Raw genomic sequence first — 19044 nt, 5'->3', positions numbered from 1 at the left:
TCTAGGGATCCCCTGGGTTACAATGGGAGAGAATGCTCCCTTCCTGGAGTACATTTGGAAGAGAGTATATAGCCTCTCCAAAAACAAAGGAGCTGGCTTGTGCCTTAGAGAGGCTGTTCATCAGAAAGAAACAGACGGGCACACAGGGGCCAGATAACCTGGTTTCAGCTTTTCGCTGTGCTCCACCATAAACGCCAAGCACCTGCACAGCTGTGCAACTGCTTTTCTGGGACAAAATGGCACCAAACATAACATGGTGAGGCCCTCCTCCTCAAGAGGGGGGCGCCTCCAAGCCATGCAGGGTCCTTTAAGATTTGGAGTTTCGATTCCCACCCATGCACCAGAGATAAAACACAGGAGAGCTGGGGCACCAGGTGTTTTGAGGGCCCGGGCACAGAAGGGTTGAGGGCAAGGATCTGACGGAAGCCAGATTGTTCAGGGGAGATTGCTTGCTTGTCTGTGAGGGCGACCTGAAGAGTGTGGCTGCCAGCTTCTTCGCTCGGGGGATAAGAGAGTGAAGTGACACCATCTTCCCTCACCCACCAGCACTGTTGGACTTCAGCAGGCACCAGAGCACACCCAGTGGAGGCTGGAGCTGCTTACACCAAACCCCACCCTGCAGGTATACCTTCACTAAGGCAGGTCTGACTGAGCCAGCGCAGTGGGCCTCTCCATGAGAGGACCAACACAAGCCCAACACAGGCACCTAGTCTACTGATCATAGAGTGCTCCAAAGCATCATGTTCAGTTCTAATGGAAATAGGATCAGGCTTTTCTTTGTTCTTTTTTTTTTCCTTTGGAATCAGCCATATCGTTTTTTGTTTGTTTGTTTGGCTTGTTTGGGTTTTGTATTCCTTTTCCTTTCTCTTTATTTGGCACAGTCTTTTTCTTTAAATCAGGCTTATTTTATTTTTTTTTTAATTTATTTTTTTGAGAGACAGAGAGAGAGAGAGAGAGCGTGCGAGCAGGGAAGGGTCAGAGAGAGAGGGAGACACAGAATCTGAAGCAGGCTCCAGGCTCTGAGCTAGCTGTCTGCACAGAACCGGATGTGGAGCTTGAACCCACAAACCGTGAGATCATGACCTGATCCGAAGTCGGACGCTTAACCGACTGAGTCACCTAGGTGCCCCCAGGCTTATTTTAACAAACAAATCAAAACACAGCTAGCCATAGGTCTAAACACTCCCCACTGCAACCAAGGAGGAACTCTGCAGAGGACTGACCTGGAGAAAAGAGCAGACAAATTACAATAGCAGAGTGTACACAGCATACACCAGAAACACTTCCTGACACGGCATTTCCTGGACAGTGTATGACCTCTTCTTAATATGACATTACTCTCAGGAGCAGGAAAAATTACACGCTTTCATAACGCACAAAAGACAGAAAACTAAATGAAATGACAAGAAGGAGGACTTCTCCCCAAAAGAAATTTCAAAAAGAAACCACAGCCAGGGATGTACTCAAAACAGATATAAGTAATATATCTGAACAAAAATTTAGGCCTACAATCCTAAGTATACTATCTGGGCTTGAAAGCATAGAAGACACTAGAGAAACCCTTGCTGCAGAGATAAAAGACCTAAAAACTAGTCAGGCCAAAATTTTAAAAAGCTATAGCTGAGATGCAAAACTTACTGGAGCCTCACAATGAAGATAGAAGAAGCAGAGGAATGCATATGTGACATAGAAAATTAAATTATGGCAAATAACAAAGCTGAAAAGAAAAGGGAAAGAAAACTATTAGATCACAAATATAGATTTAGGGAACTCGGCAATTCCATAAAGTATAATAACATCCCTATCATAAGAGTCCCAGAAGAAGAGCAGGAAAAAGTTACAGAAGGTTAATTTGAACAAATTATAGCTGAGAACTTCCCTAATCTGGGGAAGAAAACAAGCATTCAAGTCCAAGAGGTACAGAGAACTCCTCTCAAAATCAACAAAAACATGCCAACACCAAGACATATCATAGTGAAATTTGACAAAGAGAATTCTGAAAGCAGGTAGGGACAAAAGATCCTTAACCTAAAAGGGTAGATATATAAGATTTGCAGCGGACCTGTCCACAGGAACTTGGCAGGCCAGAAGGGAATGACATGACATAATAAATGTGCTAAATAGGAGAAATATATAGCCAAGAATACTTTATCCAGCAAAATTGTTATTCAGAATAGGAGAGTAAAGAGTGTCCAAGAGAAGCAAAAACTAAAGGAGTTCATGACCACAAACTAGCCCTGCAAGAAATATTAAAGGGGACACTTTAAGTGGTAAGAGAGACCAAAATCAACAGACTAGATGAGAACAGAGACAATTGACAGGAACCATGACTCTATAAGTAATACAATGGCACTGAATTAATATATATCAACAATTACTCTGAATGTAAATGGACTAAATGTTCCAATCAAGACATAGGGTATCAGAATGGATTAAAAGCAAAAAAAGCCCAATTGATATGGTGCTTACAAGAGACTCATTTTAGACCCAAAGTCACCTCCAGGTTGAAAGTGAGGGGATGGAGAACCATTTAGAGGCTAATGGATATCAAAGGAAAGCTAGAGTCACCTACTTATATCAGACAAGCTAAATTTTAAAACAAAAACTGTAATAAGAGATGAAAAGGGCACTATATCACAATGAAGGGGTTTATCCCACAAGAAGAGCTAACAATTGTAAATATTTATGCCCCCACCTTGAGAGAAGCCAAATATGTAAATCAATGAATAAGAAACTTAAAGGAATTCACTGGTAATAATACAGTAATAGTAGGGGACTTTACAACCCCACATACAGCAATAGACAGATCATCTAAGCAGAAGCTCAACAAAGAAACAGTGGCTTTGAATGACACACAGGACCCAATGGACTTAACAGATATATTTAGAGCATTTCATCCTAAAGCAAAAGAATACACATTTTCTTGAGTGCACATGGAACATTCTCCAAAATAAATAACATACTGGGTTACAAATCAGGCCTCGGCCAGTACATACCATGCATAATTTCAAACCACAATGCTATGAAACTTGAAGTCAACCACAAGAAAAAATTTGGAAGACCACAAATACATGGAGGTTAAAGAACATCCTACTACAGAATGAATGGGTTAATCATGAAATTAAAGAAAAAATTTAAAAATACACAGAAACAAATGAAAACACAACATTCCAGAACCTTGGGATGTAGCAAAGATGGTCATAAGAGGGAAGTATATAGCAATACAGGTCTTCCTCAAGAAGCAAAAAATGTCTAAAACACACAACCTAGTCTTACATCTAAAGGAACTGGAAAAAGAACCATAAATAAAGCCTAAAATCAGCAGAAGATGGGAAAGAATAAAGATTAGAGAAGAAATAAATGATATAGAGATAAAAAGAAACAGTAGAACAGATCAATAAAACCAGGAGCTGATTCTTTGAAAGGATTAACTAAATTCATAAGCTCCTAGCCAGACTTAATCAAGATGAAAAGAGAAAGAACCCAAATAAGTAAAATCACAAAATTTAAGAGGAGAAATCACAATCAACACCACAGACATACAAACAATTAGAATATTATGAGCCATTATATAACAACAAATTGGGCAATCTGGAAAAAAATGGATAAATTCCTAGAAACATATAAACAACAAAAACTGAAACAGAAAAAAAAACTGAAACAGAAATAAATAGAAAATTTGAATAGACTCATAACCAGCAAAGAATTTGAATTAGTAATCAAAAACCTCCCAACAAACAAGTGTCAAGGGCAGATGACATCCCAGGGGAATTCTATCAGACATTTAAAGAAGAGTTAATACCTCTTCTTCTGAAACTGTTCTAAAAAAATAGAAAATGGGGGGAAAACCATTAACTTGATTCCAAAACCAGACAAGGACCAATTATAATGACAAGGACCAGACAAGGAGAATTATAGACCAATATCCCTGATGAACATGAATGCAAAAATTCTCAACAAGATACTAGCAAACTGACTCCAACAGTACATTAAAAGAATTATTCACTATGACCAATTCCTGGGCTACAGAGGTAATTCAATATTCACCGATCAATCAATGTGATACACCACGTTAGTAAGAGAAAGGATAAGAACCACATGATCCTCTCAATAGATGAAGAAAAAGCATTTGACAAAATACAGCATGCAATCTTAATAAAAACCCTCAACAAAGTAGGAAGAGATGGAACATACCTCAACATCATAAAGGCCGTATATGAAGGACCCACAACTAAGATCATCCTCAATGGGGAAAAACTGAGAGCTTTCCCTCTAAGGTAAGGAATACAGCAGGGAAGTCCACTGTCACCACTGTTGCTCAACATAGTACTGGAAGTCTAGCCTCGGCCATCAGACAACAAAAAGAAATAAAAGGCATCCAGAGGAAGAAGTCAAACTTTCACTCTTTGCAGATGACATGATACTCTATGTAGAAAACTCAAACCTCCACCAAAACTTACTAGAACTAATACATGAATTTAGCAAAGTTGCAGGATATAAAATCAACATACAGAAATCTGTTGCATTTTTATACACCAATAAGAAAGCAGCAGAAAAAGATATCAAGGAATTCATCCCATTCACCATTGCACCAAAACCCATAAAATACTTAAGAATAAACCTAGGGGCACCTGGGTGGCTCAGTCGGTTAAGAGTCCGACATTGGCTCAGGTCATGATCTCATGGTTCATGGGTTCGAGCCCCGTGTTGGGCTCTGTGCTGATAGCTAGCTCAGGGCCTGAAGCCTGCTTCGGATTCTGAATCTCCCTCTCTCTCTGACCCTCCCCTACTCACGCTGTCTCTCTCTGGCTCTCAAAAATAAATAAATAAATAACATTTAAAAAATTTAAAAAAAGAATAAACCTAACCAAAGAGGTTAAAGATCTGTACTCTGGAAACTATAGAACACTTGTGAAAGAAATTGAAGGAGACACAAAGAAATGGAAAAACATTCCATGCTCATGAATTGGAAGAGTAAATATTGTTACAATATCTGTACTATCCTAAAGCAGTCTATACATTCAATGAAACCTCTATCAAAATAACACAGCATTTTACAAAGAGCTAGAACAAACAATTCTAAAATTTGTATAAAAGCAGAAAAGACCCTGAAAACTAAAGTAATATTGAAAAAGAAAAACAAAGAGGGAAGCATCACAATTCTGGACTTCAAGCTATATTACAAAGCTGTAATCATCAAGACAGTATGGCACTGGTATACACACACACACACACACACACACACACACAGATCCATGGAACAGAATGGAGAACCCAGAAATGGACCCACAGCTACATGGTCAATTCATCTTTGACAAAGCAAGAAAGAACATCCAAAGTTAAAAAGACAGTCTCTTCAATAAATAATGTTGGGAAAACTGGACAGAGACCTGCAGAAGAATGAAACTGGACCATTTTCTTACACCATACACAAAAATCAATTCAAAATGGGGGTGCCTGTGTGTCTCAGTTGGTTAAATTTCTGACTCTAGGTTTCAGCTTAAGTCATGATTTCATGGTTCATGAGTTTAAGTCCCACATTGGTCTTTGTGCCAATGGTGCAGAGCCTGCTTGGAATTCTCTCTCCCCTCTTACTCTTTCCCTACCCTGCTTGCTCTCTCTCTCAAAATAAACTTAAAAAAATAAAAAATAAATTCAAAATGGATGAAAGACCTAAATGTGAGACAGGAAACCATCAAAATCCTAGAGGAGAATACAGTCAGCAACCTCTCTGACCTTGGCCATTGCAACTTCTGACTAGACATGTCCCCAGAGGCAAGGGAAACAAAAGCAAAAATGAACTATTGGAACTTCATCAAGATAAAAGTCTTCCACACAGTGAAGGAAATAACAAAACTAAAAGGCAACCTACAGAATGGGAGAAAATATTTGCAAATGAAATATTGAACAAAGCATTAGTATCCAAAATCTATAAAGAAGTTATCAAGCTCAACACCCCAAAAATAAATAATCCAGTTAAGAAATGGGCATAAGACATGAACAGACACTTTTCTAAAGACTTGCAGATGACTAACAGACACATGAAAAAATGCTTGACATCACTCATCCTCAGGGAAATACAAATCAAAACCACAGTGAGCTAACACCTCACATCTGTCAGGAAGGCTAAAATTAACAAACAACTCAGGAAAAAACCGATGTTGATGAGGATGTGGAGAAAGGGAACCCTCTTACACTGTTAGTGGGAATGCAAACTGGTGCAGCCACTCTGGAAAGCAGTATGGAGGTTCCTCAAAAAGTTAAAAATAGAACGACCCTATGATCTGGCAGTTGCACTACTAGGTATTTATCCAAAGGAATCAAAAATACTGATTCAAAGGGGCACATGCATCCCAATGTTTATAGCAGTGAACATTTATAGAAAATGTTTATAGCAGTAAACATTTATAGAAAGAACCCAAACATCCATCAACTGATGAATGGATAAAAAAGATGCGGTATATATATATATATATATATACACAATGGAATATTACTTGGTGATCAAAAAAAATGAAATCTTGTCATTTGCAACAACATGGATGTAACTAGAATGTATTATGCTAAGCTAAATAAGTCTGTCAGAGAAAGACAAAAACCAAGGTGCCTGGGTGGCTTGGTTGATTAAGCGTTTGACTTCAGCTCAGGTCATGATTTCGCAGTTCATGAGTTCGAGGCCCGCCATCAGGCTCTGTGCTGACAGCTCAGAGCCTGGAACCTGCTTCAGGTTCTGTGTCTACCCCTTTCTCTGTCCCTCCCCTGCTTACGCTGTTTCTGTCTCTCAAAAATAAGTAAATGTTAAAGAAAAATTTTTTTAAAAAAGAAAAAGAAACCATATGATTTCACTCATATATGGAATTTAAGAAGCAAAACGGATGAACATAGGGGAAGGGAAAGAAAAATAAAATAGATAAAAACATAGAGGGAAGCAAACCATAAGGGAAACTATAGAGAACAAACAGCATTGCTGGAGGGGGGGGGGGGGGGGGCGGAGATGGGCTAAATGAGTGACAGGCATTATGGAGGGCACTTATCGTGAGCACTAGGAGTTATATGTAAGTAAGGAACCCTAAATTCTACTCCTAGACCAGCATTATATGTTAAGTAACTTGAATCTAAAGAAAGACTTGGACAAAAAATAATAAACATGCAAGAACTCAGTGAATATTTTCCCCGTGAACCCTTCCTGAAGAATCTAATAAAACACAAACTTCAGAACCAAAATAACTGGAAAGCTTTTGACATGAGTGGGAGTAAGGATTAAATATATATTTACATGTATATCTAAAATTAAAAATAATGGTTATAATGGAAACAGTATTGTGACATAATAGCTATTGTTTTGAAAATGTAGGTACAGTACAACCATAAAAAATGGATTAGAGATATTGTTTTGAGGACGACTGTTGTCTTTTACTTATGGGTCAAATGACAACTCAAAAAAAATACTCTTTGGAGGCCTCTGGACGGCTCAGTCTGTTAAGCCTCCAACTTCAGCTCAGGTCATGATCTCATGGTTGGTGAATTTGCACCTCGCATCAGGCTCTGAGGTATCAGCACAGAGCCCACTTGGAATCCCCTCTGTCCCCCCTCTCTCTGCCCCTCTCCCCCTCCTCTCTCTCTCAAAAATAAATAAACATTTTAAAAAACCTCTTTGGTTTACAGATTCCCAGCATTGATAAAAGTAAAAGTGTCTGTGTTACTGTACATGAAATTGTATGTGTAGATGTGTTAAGTGAACCAATGAAAAATTTCTTTTGAATGATTCTGTGGACAGAAAACTCATTTGGTGGGAAGAGAGAAAATTAACTGAAAAAATGGTAGAAACACCTAAAGCTGTTATGGTTGGTGAGGCCAGTTGTGTGGATACAGAAAGGGAGACGAGAGTGAGAACAAAGAGGCTAAATAAGAAATAGAACTAGGTTTGACAGACTGATAAGTATTAACTAAGAGTAAAAAGATATCCCTTCAGATCCTATCTTGGGAGAGAGAAAGAACAGGGGGAAGAAGAGGCATCAAAGAAATTTCAGTACTGTATCAGTCCAATAAAATAGACAAAGATTTTTATGGCTTCTGCACATCAGTGAACACTTCTAGCACTCAGATCTTGGTTTCTGAAATACTGTACTCTACTAACTCCTGATTTCAGAGCTGGCCGAGGGAATAAACAAGTAGATTCTGGAACATTTTAAGCTAGAAATCAAGAAAATTTTCTTTTTTTTTAAATTTTAATGTTTTATTCCTTTTTGAGAGCAAGAGAGACAGAGTGTGAGTGGGGGAGGGGCAGAGAGAGAGGGAGAGACACAGAATCTGAAGCAGGCTCCAGGCTCTGAGCTGTCAGCACAGAGCCCAATGAGGGGCTCGAACTCACAGACTACAAGATCATGACCTGAGCCAAAGTCAGACACTTAACCAACTGAGCCACCCCGGCGCCCAAGAAAATTTTCTGAGACTAACGGATTTGTGTAAAAGAACATAGTTGCTGACTTAGAGGGGTTCCCATTGGTCAAATCTTTAACAGTTTGGGCATCAAAAAGAATAACAGTGATGGATTGTAACATATTGAATCAGGACAATCCTTGAGGGGCGCTTGAGTGGTTCAGTCAGGTAAGCGTCTGACTTCAGCTCAGGTCATAATCTCACTGCTCATGATTCAAGCCCCATGTGAGGCTCTGTGCTGACAGCTCAGAGCCTGGAGCCTGCTTTGGATTCTATGTCTCCCTCTCGCTGCCCCTCCCCACATGTGTGTGCATACACCCGCAGTCTCTCTCTCTCTCTCTCTCTCTCTCTCTCTCTCTCAAAAATACATAAACATTGAAAAAAATTTTTAATTAAAATAAATAAAAAAGACAATCCTTGAGTCAATAGTGATATTCAAGAACATCTAAGTTGGGAAGGAGGGCTCTCTTTTACAGAAGAATGCCAGCTAATGAGTGTTGAAGAAATGACAGGTTTAGAAATCACTTTTTGCAAACACAAATTTATTATTCAAACAAGGACCACAATAGATACTAAGACATGGGGTCAAGCGTTGTTTGATAAAAAGGATATTTACCTGGCCTCGAAGTATCAAACCATATGTTATTTATTTAATAGGGAAAATGCTACCCCTTACAATGGAGAGATCTGGAAGATACCACCTTTATAACGTGACCCAATTTAGCATCACCAATGATAGGAGATCCTTTGTGTTAATCTGGATCTGATCATGAAGAAATAATCAGAGGGGGTCCTGAGTGGCTCAGTCGGTTAAGCATCCCAACTTCAGACCATGATCTCATGATTCATGAGTTAGAGGCCTGCATTGGGGTCTCTGCTGTCAGCACAGAACCCACTTTGGATCCTCTATATCTAATCCCCTCTCTCTGCCCCTGCCTTGGTCCCCTCCTCTCAAAAATAAATATTAAAAAATTCAAAACATTTAAAAAAGAAATAATCAGACAAACCAAGATTGTGAAACAAAGCTGTGATACAACTGGACTGGCTTCTTTAAAAATGTTAATATCACAGAAGATCAATTGTTTGTTCGTTTCTTTTAAAGAGGTGGAGGAAGGGCACCTGGATGGCTCATTTGGTTGAATGACCGACTCTTGATTTTGGCTCAGGTCGTGATCCCAGGGTTGTGGGATTGAGCCCCACATCGAGCTCCATGCTGAGTGTGGAACTTGCTTAAGATTCTCTCTCTCTCTCTCTCTCTCTCTCTCTCCTCTCTCTCTCTCTCTCTCTCTCTCTCTCTCTCTCTCCCCCTCCCTGCGCCTCTCCCCCACTCACACACTCTTTCCCTCTACAAAAAATAAATAAAAATAAAGAAGCAGGGGAATGTTCTAGATTAAAGAAGACTAAAGAAACATGATAATTATTGATTAGATACTGGACCTAAGGAGATAAATAAATAAAAGATAGATGATAGATGATAGAAAGGAGAGAAGAAAGAAAATAGATAGAATGATTGAATTAAATGGGAAAGTTTGAATTGGATGAGGTATCAAATAATATTATTTTATCAAGGTCAAATTTTCTTAAGTATGATAATGGTATATAGGAGAATGACCTTATTTTCAGTAGATATATATACTTAAATAGTTTGGGATAAAGAACCATGATTAATGCAACTTACTTTAAAAAATATATAGATAGATTGGGGTGCCTGGGTGGTTCAGTTGGTTGAGCATCCCACTTTGGCTGAGGTCACGATCTTGCAATTTGTGAGTTCAAGCCCCACATCGAGATTCGTGCTGACAGATCAGAGCCTGAAGCCTGCTTCTGATTCTGTGTTTCCATCTCTCTCTGCCCCTCCCCCACTCACACTCTGTCTCTCTGTCTCTCAAAAATAAGTAAATATTTTAAAAATTAATTTAAAAATCTATAAATAGATAATATATGAAGAGAAAGAAAACAAGGTGAAATATTAACAATTGGTGAACCTAAGTGAAGGGCAAATGGACATTGTTTCCATTTTTCTGTGGATTTAAAAATTTTTCAAAATAAAAATAAAAAAACATTTAGGGGGAAAATAGCCACAACAACAGCAAAAAACCTTGTGAAATGCAGCTAAGCCAAACTCTGAGGGAAAATGATAGTTTTAATGCATGTATCAGAAAAGAGTTTAAAAATCAATAACCTATGTACCCATCTTATAATTTGGGTATCTCAAGATGAGTTTTTTTGAAAAGCAACTCAAACTCAACAGAAGTAGAAGAATCAAAATAAAAACAGAAACAAGTGGAAAAGGTTATAAATGTACAATAAAGAAAATCAACAACACTAAAGTTGATTCTTCAAAAAGACACTAAACCTGATAAACCCCTATCAAGATTGATCAAAAACAAAGAGAGAAAACACTAATCACCAATACCAGGAATGAAAGAGGACTCACTACAGACCCAACAGACATTAAAAATGTAATAAGAAAATGGTATCAACCAACCATCAGCCAATAAAGGTGACAATTTGCATAAACTGGACAAATCCCTTGGAAAGAATTAACTAAAATGGATACAAGAAGAAATAAAAATTTAATGGTCTTATATTTATTAAAGAAATAGTATCCTGACTAGCTCAGTCCACAAAACATGGAACTCTTGATCTCAGGGTCATGAGTTTGAGCCCCATGTTGGGTGTAGAGATTATTTTAAAATAAAATCTCTAAAGGAAAGAAATAGAATCCTTTATTTTATTTGTAAAGGTTTAAAAATATATATTTAAAGAGAATATAAACCCTCTTTGAAAGTAGTTAAGATCATTGATTTTGTTGACTTGGTCTCTCCCAGTGAAAGTTAGGAGAGGTGCATGACATCTCCCTGTACCCTCAAGTGGCCCAGAGTAAAAATCTCATTGTTTATGATCACAGAGAACAGAATCACATGGACAGGCACTATTCAGAATGGGAACTAGAAATATGCTCCTCATGCCTGCTTTTGTGGGTCTGATAGTTGGACAAGGCCAAGGGCTTGTTTTCCTGTGGGAGACTTTCAAATACGCGAATGTGCACAAACTCATCATCGTCAGCTTGAACCTTGATGCAGTATTTCCTCCCCATCACCACTTGGCTCCTGTACTCCACAGCCTTAAAAGTAGCAAACTTGTTCTTTCCCTGCTCTTCCAGCAGTGGCTTCATGCAGCTGGCAATGGCCTGGGTCTCAGCTGGGGCAGACTGCGTGGCTGAAGGTGCCCCCACACATCTTGCTGGCAGCTGTCAGAAGAGAGATGGGCCCAGCAGAACCCAGACCAGAGGCCTCCACTCTGCTTAAAGCAGGTGGCCTTAGAATTCATTGTTTAAAACCTTTATACACATACACAAATAACTCCAGCTCAAAAGCCTTAACCAGTGCATTTTCCCAAGCATTTAAAGAGAAAATAATGTAGGGGCCTGGGTGGCTTAGTCAGCTGAGCGTCCAACTTTGGCTTAGGTCATGATCTCAGGTTTTATGAGTTCCAACCCCGCATTGGGTTCTAGGCTGTCAGCACAGAGCTCACTTCAGATCATCTGTTTCCCTCTCTCTGGCCCTCCTCCCGTTAGTTCTCATTCTCTCTCTCTCTTTCTCTCTCAAAATAAAGAAACTTCAAAAAAGAGAGAGAGAGAGAAAATAAATCAATCTTAAAAACAAAAAACAACAGGAGCCTGCTTCAGACTCTGTGTCTCCCTCTCTCTCTGCCCCTCTCCTGCTTGCACTCTGTCTCTCTCTCTTTCTCAAAAATAAACATTAAAAAAATTAACAAGACAAGGAAAAAACAACAAAACCTTGTCCCTCAGGATGTGGAAAAAGAGAACACTTCCCAGTTCTTTTATAAGGCCACTATAACTTTGACACCAAAACTGGACAAGGACATTATAAGAAATGAAAAGTACAGACCAGCATCTCTCATGAACATAAAGACAAAAATCCTAAACAAAAGTTAGCAATCCAGGGCTGTCTGGCTGGCTCAGTTGGTAGAGTACGCCACTCCTAATCTCTGGGTCATAAATTCAAGCCCCACATTGGGTGCGGCTTTTAACTTAAAAAAAAAAAAGTTAGCAAATCCAATAAAAATGGTAGTAAAATCCTGAACAAACGGGGTTCTTGCAGAGATGCCAGGGTGGCCTAACATTCACTGCGTATCTTGAAATACAGAAGAATTATTTGATTGTCTTGATAACACAGAAAATGCATTTGAAGAACAACCTGATAGGAAAATGGACAAAAGATTTTAACAGAAACTTCATAAAAGAGGATGTTTAGATGACAAATTATCCCTTCCAACCCTCAGCGTTAGGCATCGATTTGTTGGCTGTCGGCCTCGCCCACAACAAAGGCAGGGATTGGACATCTGGGTTGGCTGCCGTGACCCCAGCACAATGGCGGGCAGATCATAGGCGCTGCATTCCTATTTGATGAAGGACCTTTTGCGAAGAGAAGCATTCTTGCACCCGCAAGCCCCGCAAGGACTGACTTGTCCTCTGGACACATCTGTGTCCACAGACATAATGACCGGGGCTCAGGCCCCCTGGGGCTGGAGTTTCCACTCACCAGCTACATGATACTAGACACGTGACTCACCTTCCCTGAGCCTGGCTCTTTTTTTTTTTTTTTTTAAAGTAAATTCTACACTCAGTGTGGGGCTCTAAGTCATGACTCTGGGATCAAGATTCCCACGCTCTGCGGCTTGAGCCAGCCAGGCTCTGGAACCTGTGAGTGGGAGTTCCCGCCAGTAGAGAGCTAGAGTGCAGAATAATTATGCATCTTGAACTTGTCTGCCCTCAGGGAGCTGAGAGGCTGCTGTCACCATCACTGCTATCACGGCCCCTCAGATGTGCACATTCACACGTGCAGGTGCACACTGCCCAGGCATCCTGGTTCTTTCCACAGCCACAGCCCCGAAGGAAGGAAATGCAGTCATTTCCTGGTGAGCTGGCCAGGAGTCCAGAGAGCCACTAGGGGCACAGGGGCTGGGAGGGGAAGGAGCTATGACCCTACTCCACCATAGGGTCCCTTGCTTGGACCGTGCGCCCTTACCCCTACCCCTGAGATGCCGACCCACGTCTAGTCCAAGCCACTGTAACAGTGATCAGACCACTGCCATTGAAGCAACGTCTCCTATGGGCCAGGTGAGCTTCATGCCTCCCCATGAGGGGGAAGAGCCAGCATGAGTCCCATTTCACAGATGAAGAAACTGAGGCTCAAAGGCTGCAACAGCTTGCCATAGTCCTTGCTCTTCCCTGTGCTGAGAGTGCAACCTGCAGACCCCTGGATAGGTTGGAGCAGCTGATATGACCCAGCTTTCAGGGACCATCTCTGCCCCCAACCCCGCAGCCCAGTGCTAGCCCAGACTCCAATGCCCTAAAAGGTGAGTGCTCTGGACCCCAGCGTCCTCTTCTACAGCTACTTCCTTTATCAGTAAAGCTCTGGCCTTTGCAGGCTGGCTAGGAGCCTGGGCGGGGGCCGGAGGACTCTGAGAAGACCCCACCCCTCCAGCAGCCCAGGACAGTTTCCACCCCTGCAGAGGCCTCCTCGCTCTGTGTCACCAGGCAGCTCCCTTCTGTACAGGCCTAGTTTCTCTATAAATCAAGTGCAGTGATGAATCCCACTGGATTCTGGGAAAAGCAATGAATCTTTCCAGCGAGGATCTTGTGGGAAGGCAGGTATTTCTGAGCGGCAGATACATGTCACAAAGCCGAAAAGCCAACACTACCCTGAAGCTCATCCAGTCTCCCTAGGAGACAAGCACTTACTCAGAGCCTCAGAACACCCAGTTTGCATACAAGCCTAACACACTGGGCCATAGGCTGGAAGATGACAGACTAGAGGGAAAGGAGCCTCACTGTCACCGTGCGTCTATTTATCCATTACTCATGGTGCTGGGTCCTTACTATGCCAACCTTACGAATCCTGCACCAGGGGCTCTGGCTGCAGCAGTCACAGCCCCAGAAGAACAAACCTGGCGCAGTAGGCTAGGAGGAGATCGGGTTTGGGAGGCCCTGCTGCTGAGAAGAGATGGTGGTGGGGAAGCTGAGGGCAGCAGGGGGGAAGTAGAGTGGGTTTCAGGCAGGCAGCTCCCTTTGGAGCCTGCAGCAGCATGGCCAGGAGCCCTCATAGGGGATTCTTGGCCAGGAGGCCCCCAGCCCAGCCAGGGTCTCTTGACCCCCTGATCCACAGCATCTGGGGCCAGCTCCAGGCTCCCTCCCACTCTGGATTTCCTCAAACAAGAACAGGAAGTTGAGAGTGCTGTTTGACAAGCACATAAAACACCGGGGAGAAACCACATCCGCCCTCCTCACCAAGGATCCTTGCAGGGAACATCTTGTGCTCAAGAGCGGAGACCCCAGCTGCGGACCCTCACACACACACAGCAGGACATGCCACAGAGAACCTCCAGGCAAAGCCTAGGGGAGACACAGTGCGCCCAAACCCCCTCAAAGAAATGTGGCAGCAGCTCCCACTCCTGGGGGCCAAGTCCCCCGCAGTGGTCTCTGGGGCCTGAAGCCCCTGCCCCGTCTGCATCTACAGCTATGGTTCAGGGGGCACAACACCTCTGCATGTTTCCAGAGCATGGGGGAGGGGAGGCTCACTCGGCTCCCATCACCTGGGAGCCCCCTGGGGAGACCGAAAGCCTGTCCCCCACTTGTCATTGAGCTGCCACCCTCAGCCACTGTCATCATAGAAGAAGCCCTAAGGGAGGAGACAGAAAGCCCTGAGAAGAGCCCAGAGGACCAGAGACAGATGAACAAATGCCCAGACAGACAGACAAAAGGAGGAAGGAAGAAATAAAAGGCAAATTACTGCAACAGAAGGCTAAAGCATGCAGGAAAGGTGAAGCCAGAACAAACAGCCTGGAACACCACCTGCCTGTCAGTGACATGGGCCAGGACATGGCCGTGTTCCGCTGGGACTGTCCCCTCAGTTTACAAGGCATTTCTGATCCTGACAATGATCCGTGAGGCGGATATTCCGGGAAGAAGACCCAGCCAGCAGGGAGGGGATGATTTCTAAGGCTTCTTGCAGGCCAGGCTGGGGGCCAAGGGCCAGGAGGGGAGTCATGCTGTGTTCCGCCCCGGTGGGCAGCGGAAGCCTCCCGTGGGCTAGGCTTCCTGGAAAAGAACTGGAAAATGCCGGCCCCCTCTCCACCATTCACCTAACCCTGGGCCCAAACATCAAACAGTCACTCATCAGGCTTAGGCCCTGACATCAGGAGGGGAGGAGGTGGGGGGGGCCTGGTGCTGGCCAGGGCAGGTTTCCCAGGTCCTGGGCCAGGGTGAGAGACTGGCCCCAGGAAGCACTGCATGGACCCTGGCAAGCCAGGATTCACCTACTCTTTGGGAAGAAACCCCAGCCTTAGACAACTGTTGTGGCTTCTTTGAAGGGCCAGCACCATTTAACAGGATCAGCCTGGGCCAGACCAGTGACACTGTGGCAGTGCCCTCTCAGGGTTTCCTGAGCCCTGGAGCTAGAATAGACTCACACGCCGCTTCTGCCAATATCCCCAATCCCCACTTCTGTCCCATGTGCACACTTGCCTCCTGCTCTACGCAAGGGTCCTGGGGCTGCCTTCTTGCTGGACTCCAAACTCACGTGGCCCCCACCACCAGTGCACACACACATGCACCTTCTCCACACTCTCGCTCTGGGTCACAAAGTCTCCAGGAGGAACCAGCCACCCAGAGCCACCCAGCTCCCACCCACCTCTTACTCACCGTCCAATGTCCGAGCAGACCTTGGAGTCAGCGGCAACTGCAGCGTGAGCAGAGGCCTGGGGGCCGCAGCGGGCATGGTGGCGAGAGAGGATGACAGCAGGCACGATGATGGCTAGGGCCAGCCCCAACCCCAGCAGGACCATGCTGACTGTGGCCCTGCGGCCCTGGGCCATGGCTCTGAGGCCCAGGGTGGAGAGAGAAGGCAGGTAGACAGATAGATGGGTGGATGAATGGAAAGATGGGCGGATAGACTCACAGATGATTGGACAGATAAACAAATAGATGGAGGCCAGAGACAGACAAACAAATGGATTGACAGTCTAGATAGCTAGCTGGACGAAGGATAGTAAGAAGGTTGGACAGAGATGGGGTTACAGACGGGTGGACAGACAGGTTTCCAGATGAACAGAGGCACCCAGAGGACAGGTGGGTGTGTATGGACGGACAGCTGGCGACAGCAGGGCTGCTGCCCGACTCTAGCGCTTGCTATGAGAGGCAGAGCTGGCCACACTCCTGAACTTCCAGTTTTCAGTCCCTTTTCTTGGCCCTGGCAGGAGGCCAGGGACCAGGGCGTTTGTGGGGAGTTTTCCTTCCAGAGAGGAGCATGCAACCAGCATTAACTCCCTCATCCCCACAGCCTGCCCCCTTCAAGCCTTGATGTTACAAACACCCCTCCGGCCCAGGGCTATCCCAACCCACGTGCTTGCGGGCTTAGCGCCTACTGCCCACAAGAGAGATGGGGTGCGGGACGCTCAGAGCCCCCATGGCCATTCTGTGGTTCCCAGAAAAGCCAGGACAGCAGGGCTCAGGCCTGCCCGGTTCTCTCTTCTCTGGATCAAGGTCAGAGAGGCAAGGGCCCCTCAGAGCAGCACCCCAACTCTTGCCTTCCTGGTGTTGCCCTGCCCAGCAACAGCTTGCCTTAGAATCCTCAGAGCCAGAGGACAGTGGAGATATTTGGGGCACAGAGGTAGGACTGAGGGGGGCCAGAGACGGAGGGGGGACCTGAGGCAATGCCACTCAGGACCCCGGGCCAAGCCCCAGCTCAGCTGCAGCCTAACCAGGGAGCAGGGGTGACTAAGAAGGGGCTCAGCTTCCCAATCTGCATCAAACACCCAGGACTACAAGACATCTGTGAGAGGAATGCAGACGGGGCCTGCATCCAGCCCTTGGCACCAACCGAGCCATCCACCCCTGGGGCCTGTTGTCCTAGAAATGTCACCATGGGCCTCCGGAGAGTGAGGCTGCCCTCCCATCTGCCTCTCTGCCCTTCCCTGTGTCCATCTGTGCTGGCAGTGCCTCCTCTCCTGGGGACACTGGCCTAGGTCCTCCCTGGCCCACACCTCAGGGCATCCAATGGGGAGGCCACTGGGGGAGAGGGACCCATTGAGTCCCCTCTTGACCAGGCTCAACAGGGGCAGAGGGTGCAGGGTCCACAGGCTGGACCCCCCATGGTCCCCCGTAAGCTCTCTGTCTTCCTTCCCAGCTGAGCTCTGCCCTCCCCAGGCCTCTCTACACCCCATGGTACAGCAGAGGAACCATGCCCACACAGCCACACAGCCTGCCGGGCCCTGTCCCAAACTTCTGGTCAGCTTGTACAGGCTCTCCAGTAGGCCTGTTCCCACAGCTGCCTTGTGGGGTGGGGAGGGATGCGGGTGCCTTTTCCTGCCCCCTCTATCCCCCACAGCACAGCGACATTGCTCAACCAGGAAACAAAGTGCATTCCTGGGCCAGGGCCAGCCCACCCGCTAGGAGGCAGGGGCAGCAGAGACAGCCGGTCTGAGGCATTGGGAGTGGGACATCCCCCCTCCTCTCCCCAGCCATCCTGGTCAGGCTGAGGCCAGGGTGCAAGGGCTACAGGAGCAAAGACGCAGGAAAGGAATGGACATCATGCTAGGCCTGGCTAGAGATGTGGCTGGAGAGGCTTAGCTAAGAAGGGTCCTGAATATCCTTGTCCAAGGGGAGGGGTAGGAGATGATGGAAAGGAAAGGAAAGTTCCTCAGCACCTGAGGGAGCCCTCAGCTGAGCCCCATGGGGTCTGGGGGACTGGGTGCACTCTGTTCACTTGTGGGAGCCCAAGGAGCTTCACCTCCACCAGGAACAAGACCAGCCCCTCGGGCCTCAGTCTTCCCTTCTGCAAACAGGGCTATGGCCTTTCCTCTGGCACCAAAATCAAGGCTGAGGGGACTTGCACACCCCAGCAGCCCAGCCTCCATTCTGTCCCCGGGGGACCCCAGCGGTACTCCCCTCTGGCACTCAGGGCCCAGACTGCAGACATAAACCCCATATCCTTGTGGGTACTTTGGAAACACCAGGTTTTCCTGCTTTGGGAAGGAGAGCCCAGACCGGGCCTCCTCTGGCCTCTGTGCCCCTGGTCTCAGGGGTCCCCACTCATGCTTACTTGGTCAGGGGACATCTGGCCATCGGGTTGTGACACCCCCTCCCCTGTCCATCCCCCCAGCATTTCACAGCTCCTCACATCAGGCGTCACAACCGAGTGTTAGCAGACCCCAAGGGAGGACAGGAGGGGCTGGCGTGTGGAGGAGGGGCAGGGTGCTATGTCCCACTGTTCCCCTTCAGGCCTGCTCCTGGATTGCATTCTCTGGCTGTCCGCCGGTCCAACTCTGACCCTCGGGATCTGGGGACCTTTTCCAGTTCACTATTGCCTGAGAACTGGGCCTCATTCTGGAGCTGAGCACAGTTTGGTTTTCATTCTATTCTAGGTTTGTGCTTGGAAAATCCCCCGGAGCCTGGCTCTAAGAAGTTTTTCTCCAGCCTCTTGCCCAATCCCACTCTTCAGTCTTCAGGTTCACTTCCACGTGTCCTCCACAGCGTGAGCAGGGGCACCCACCAGGCTGAAGAGGTAGCAGGGTTGACAG

The 19044-nt window shown here is 45.3% G+C and overlaps 1 protein-coding gene across 2 annotated transcripts in view; it reads right to left on the bottom strand.

Annotated features, from left to right (window-relative positions):
* Positions 1–16746, bottom strand: part of GGT5 (gamma-glutamyltransferase 5) — a 30727-nt gene extending 13981 nt beyond the window's left edge. The window contains exon 1 of one of the 2 annotated variants that reach the window (XM_029922643.1): positions 16169–16746. In XM_029922643.1, the coding sequence (XP_029778503.1) occupies positions 16169–16341 (173 nt within the window). In that variant the 5' untranslated portion in view covers positions 16342–16746. The remainder of the gene's footprint in view (positions 1–16168) is intronic. The other variant, XM_029922641.1, reaches the window with a different exon arrangement.
* Between the last annotated feature and the right edge of the window lie 2298 nt (positions 16747–19044).

Source organism: Suricata suricatta, chromosome 14, assembly GCF_006229205.1.
Source record: "Suricata suricatta isolate VVHF042 chromosome 14, meerkat_22Aug2017_6uvM2_HiC, whole genome shotgun sequence".
Classification (NCBI taxonomy): Eukaryota; Metazoa; Chordata; class Mammalia; order Carnivora; family Herpestidae; genus Suricata; species Suricata suricatta.
This window is presented reverse-complemented; position numbering and strand designations above follow the sequence as displayed.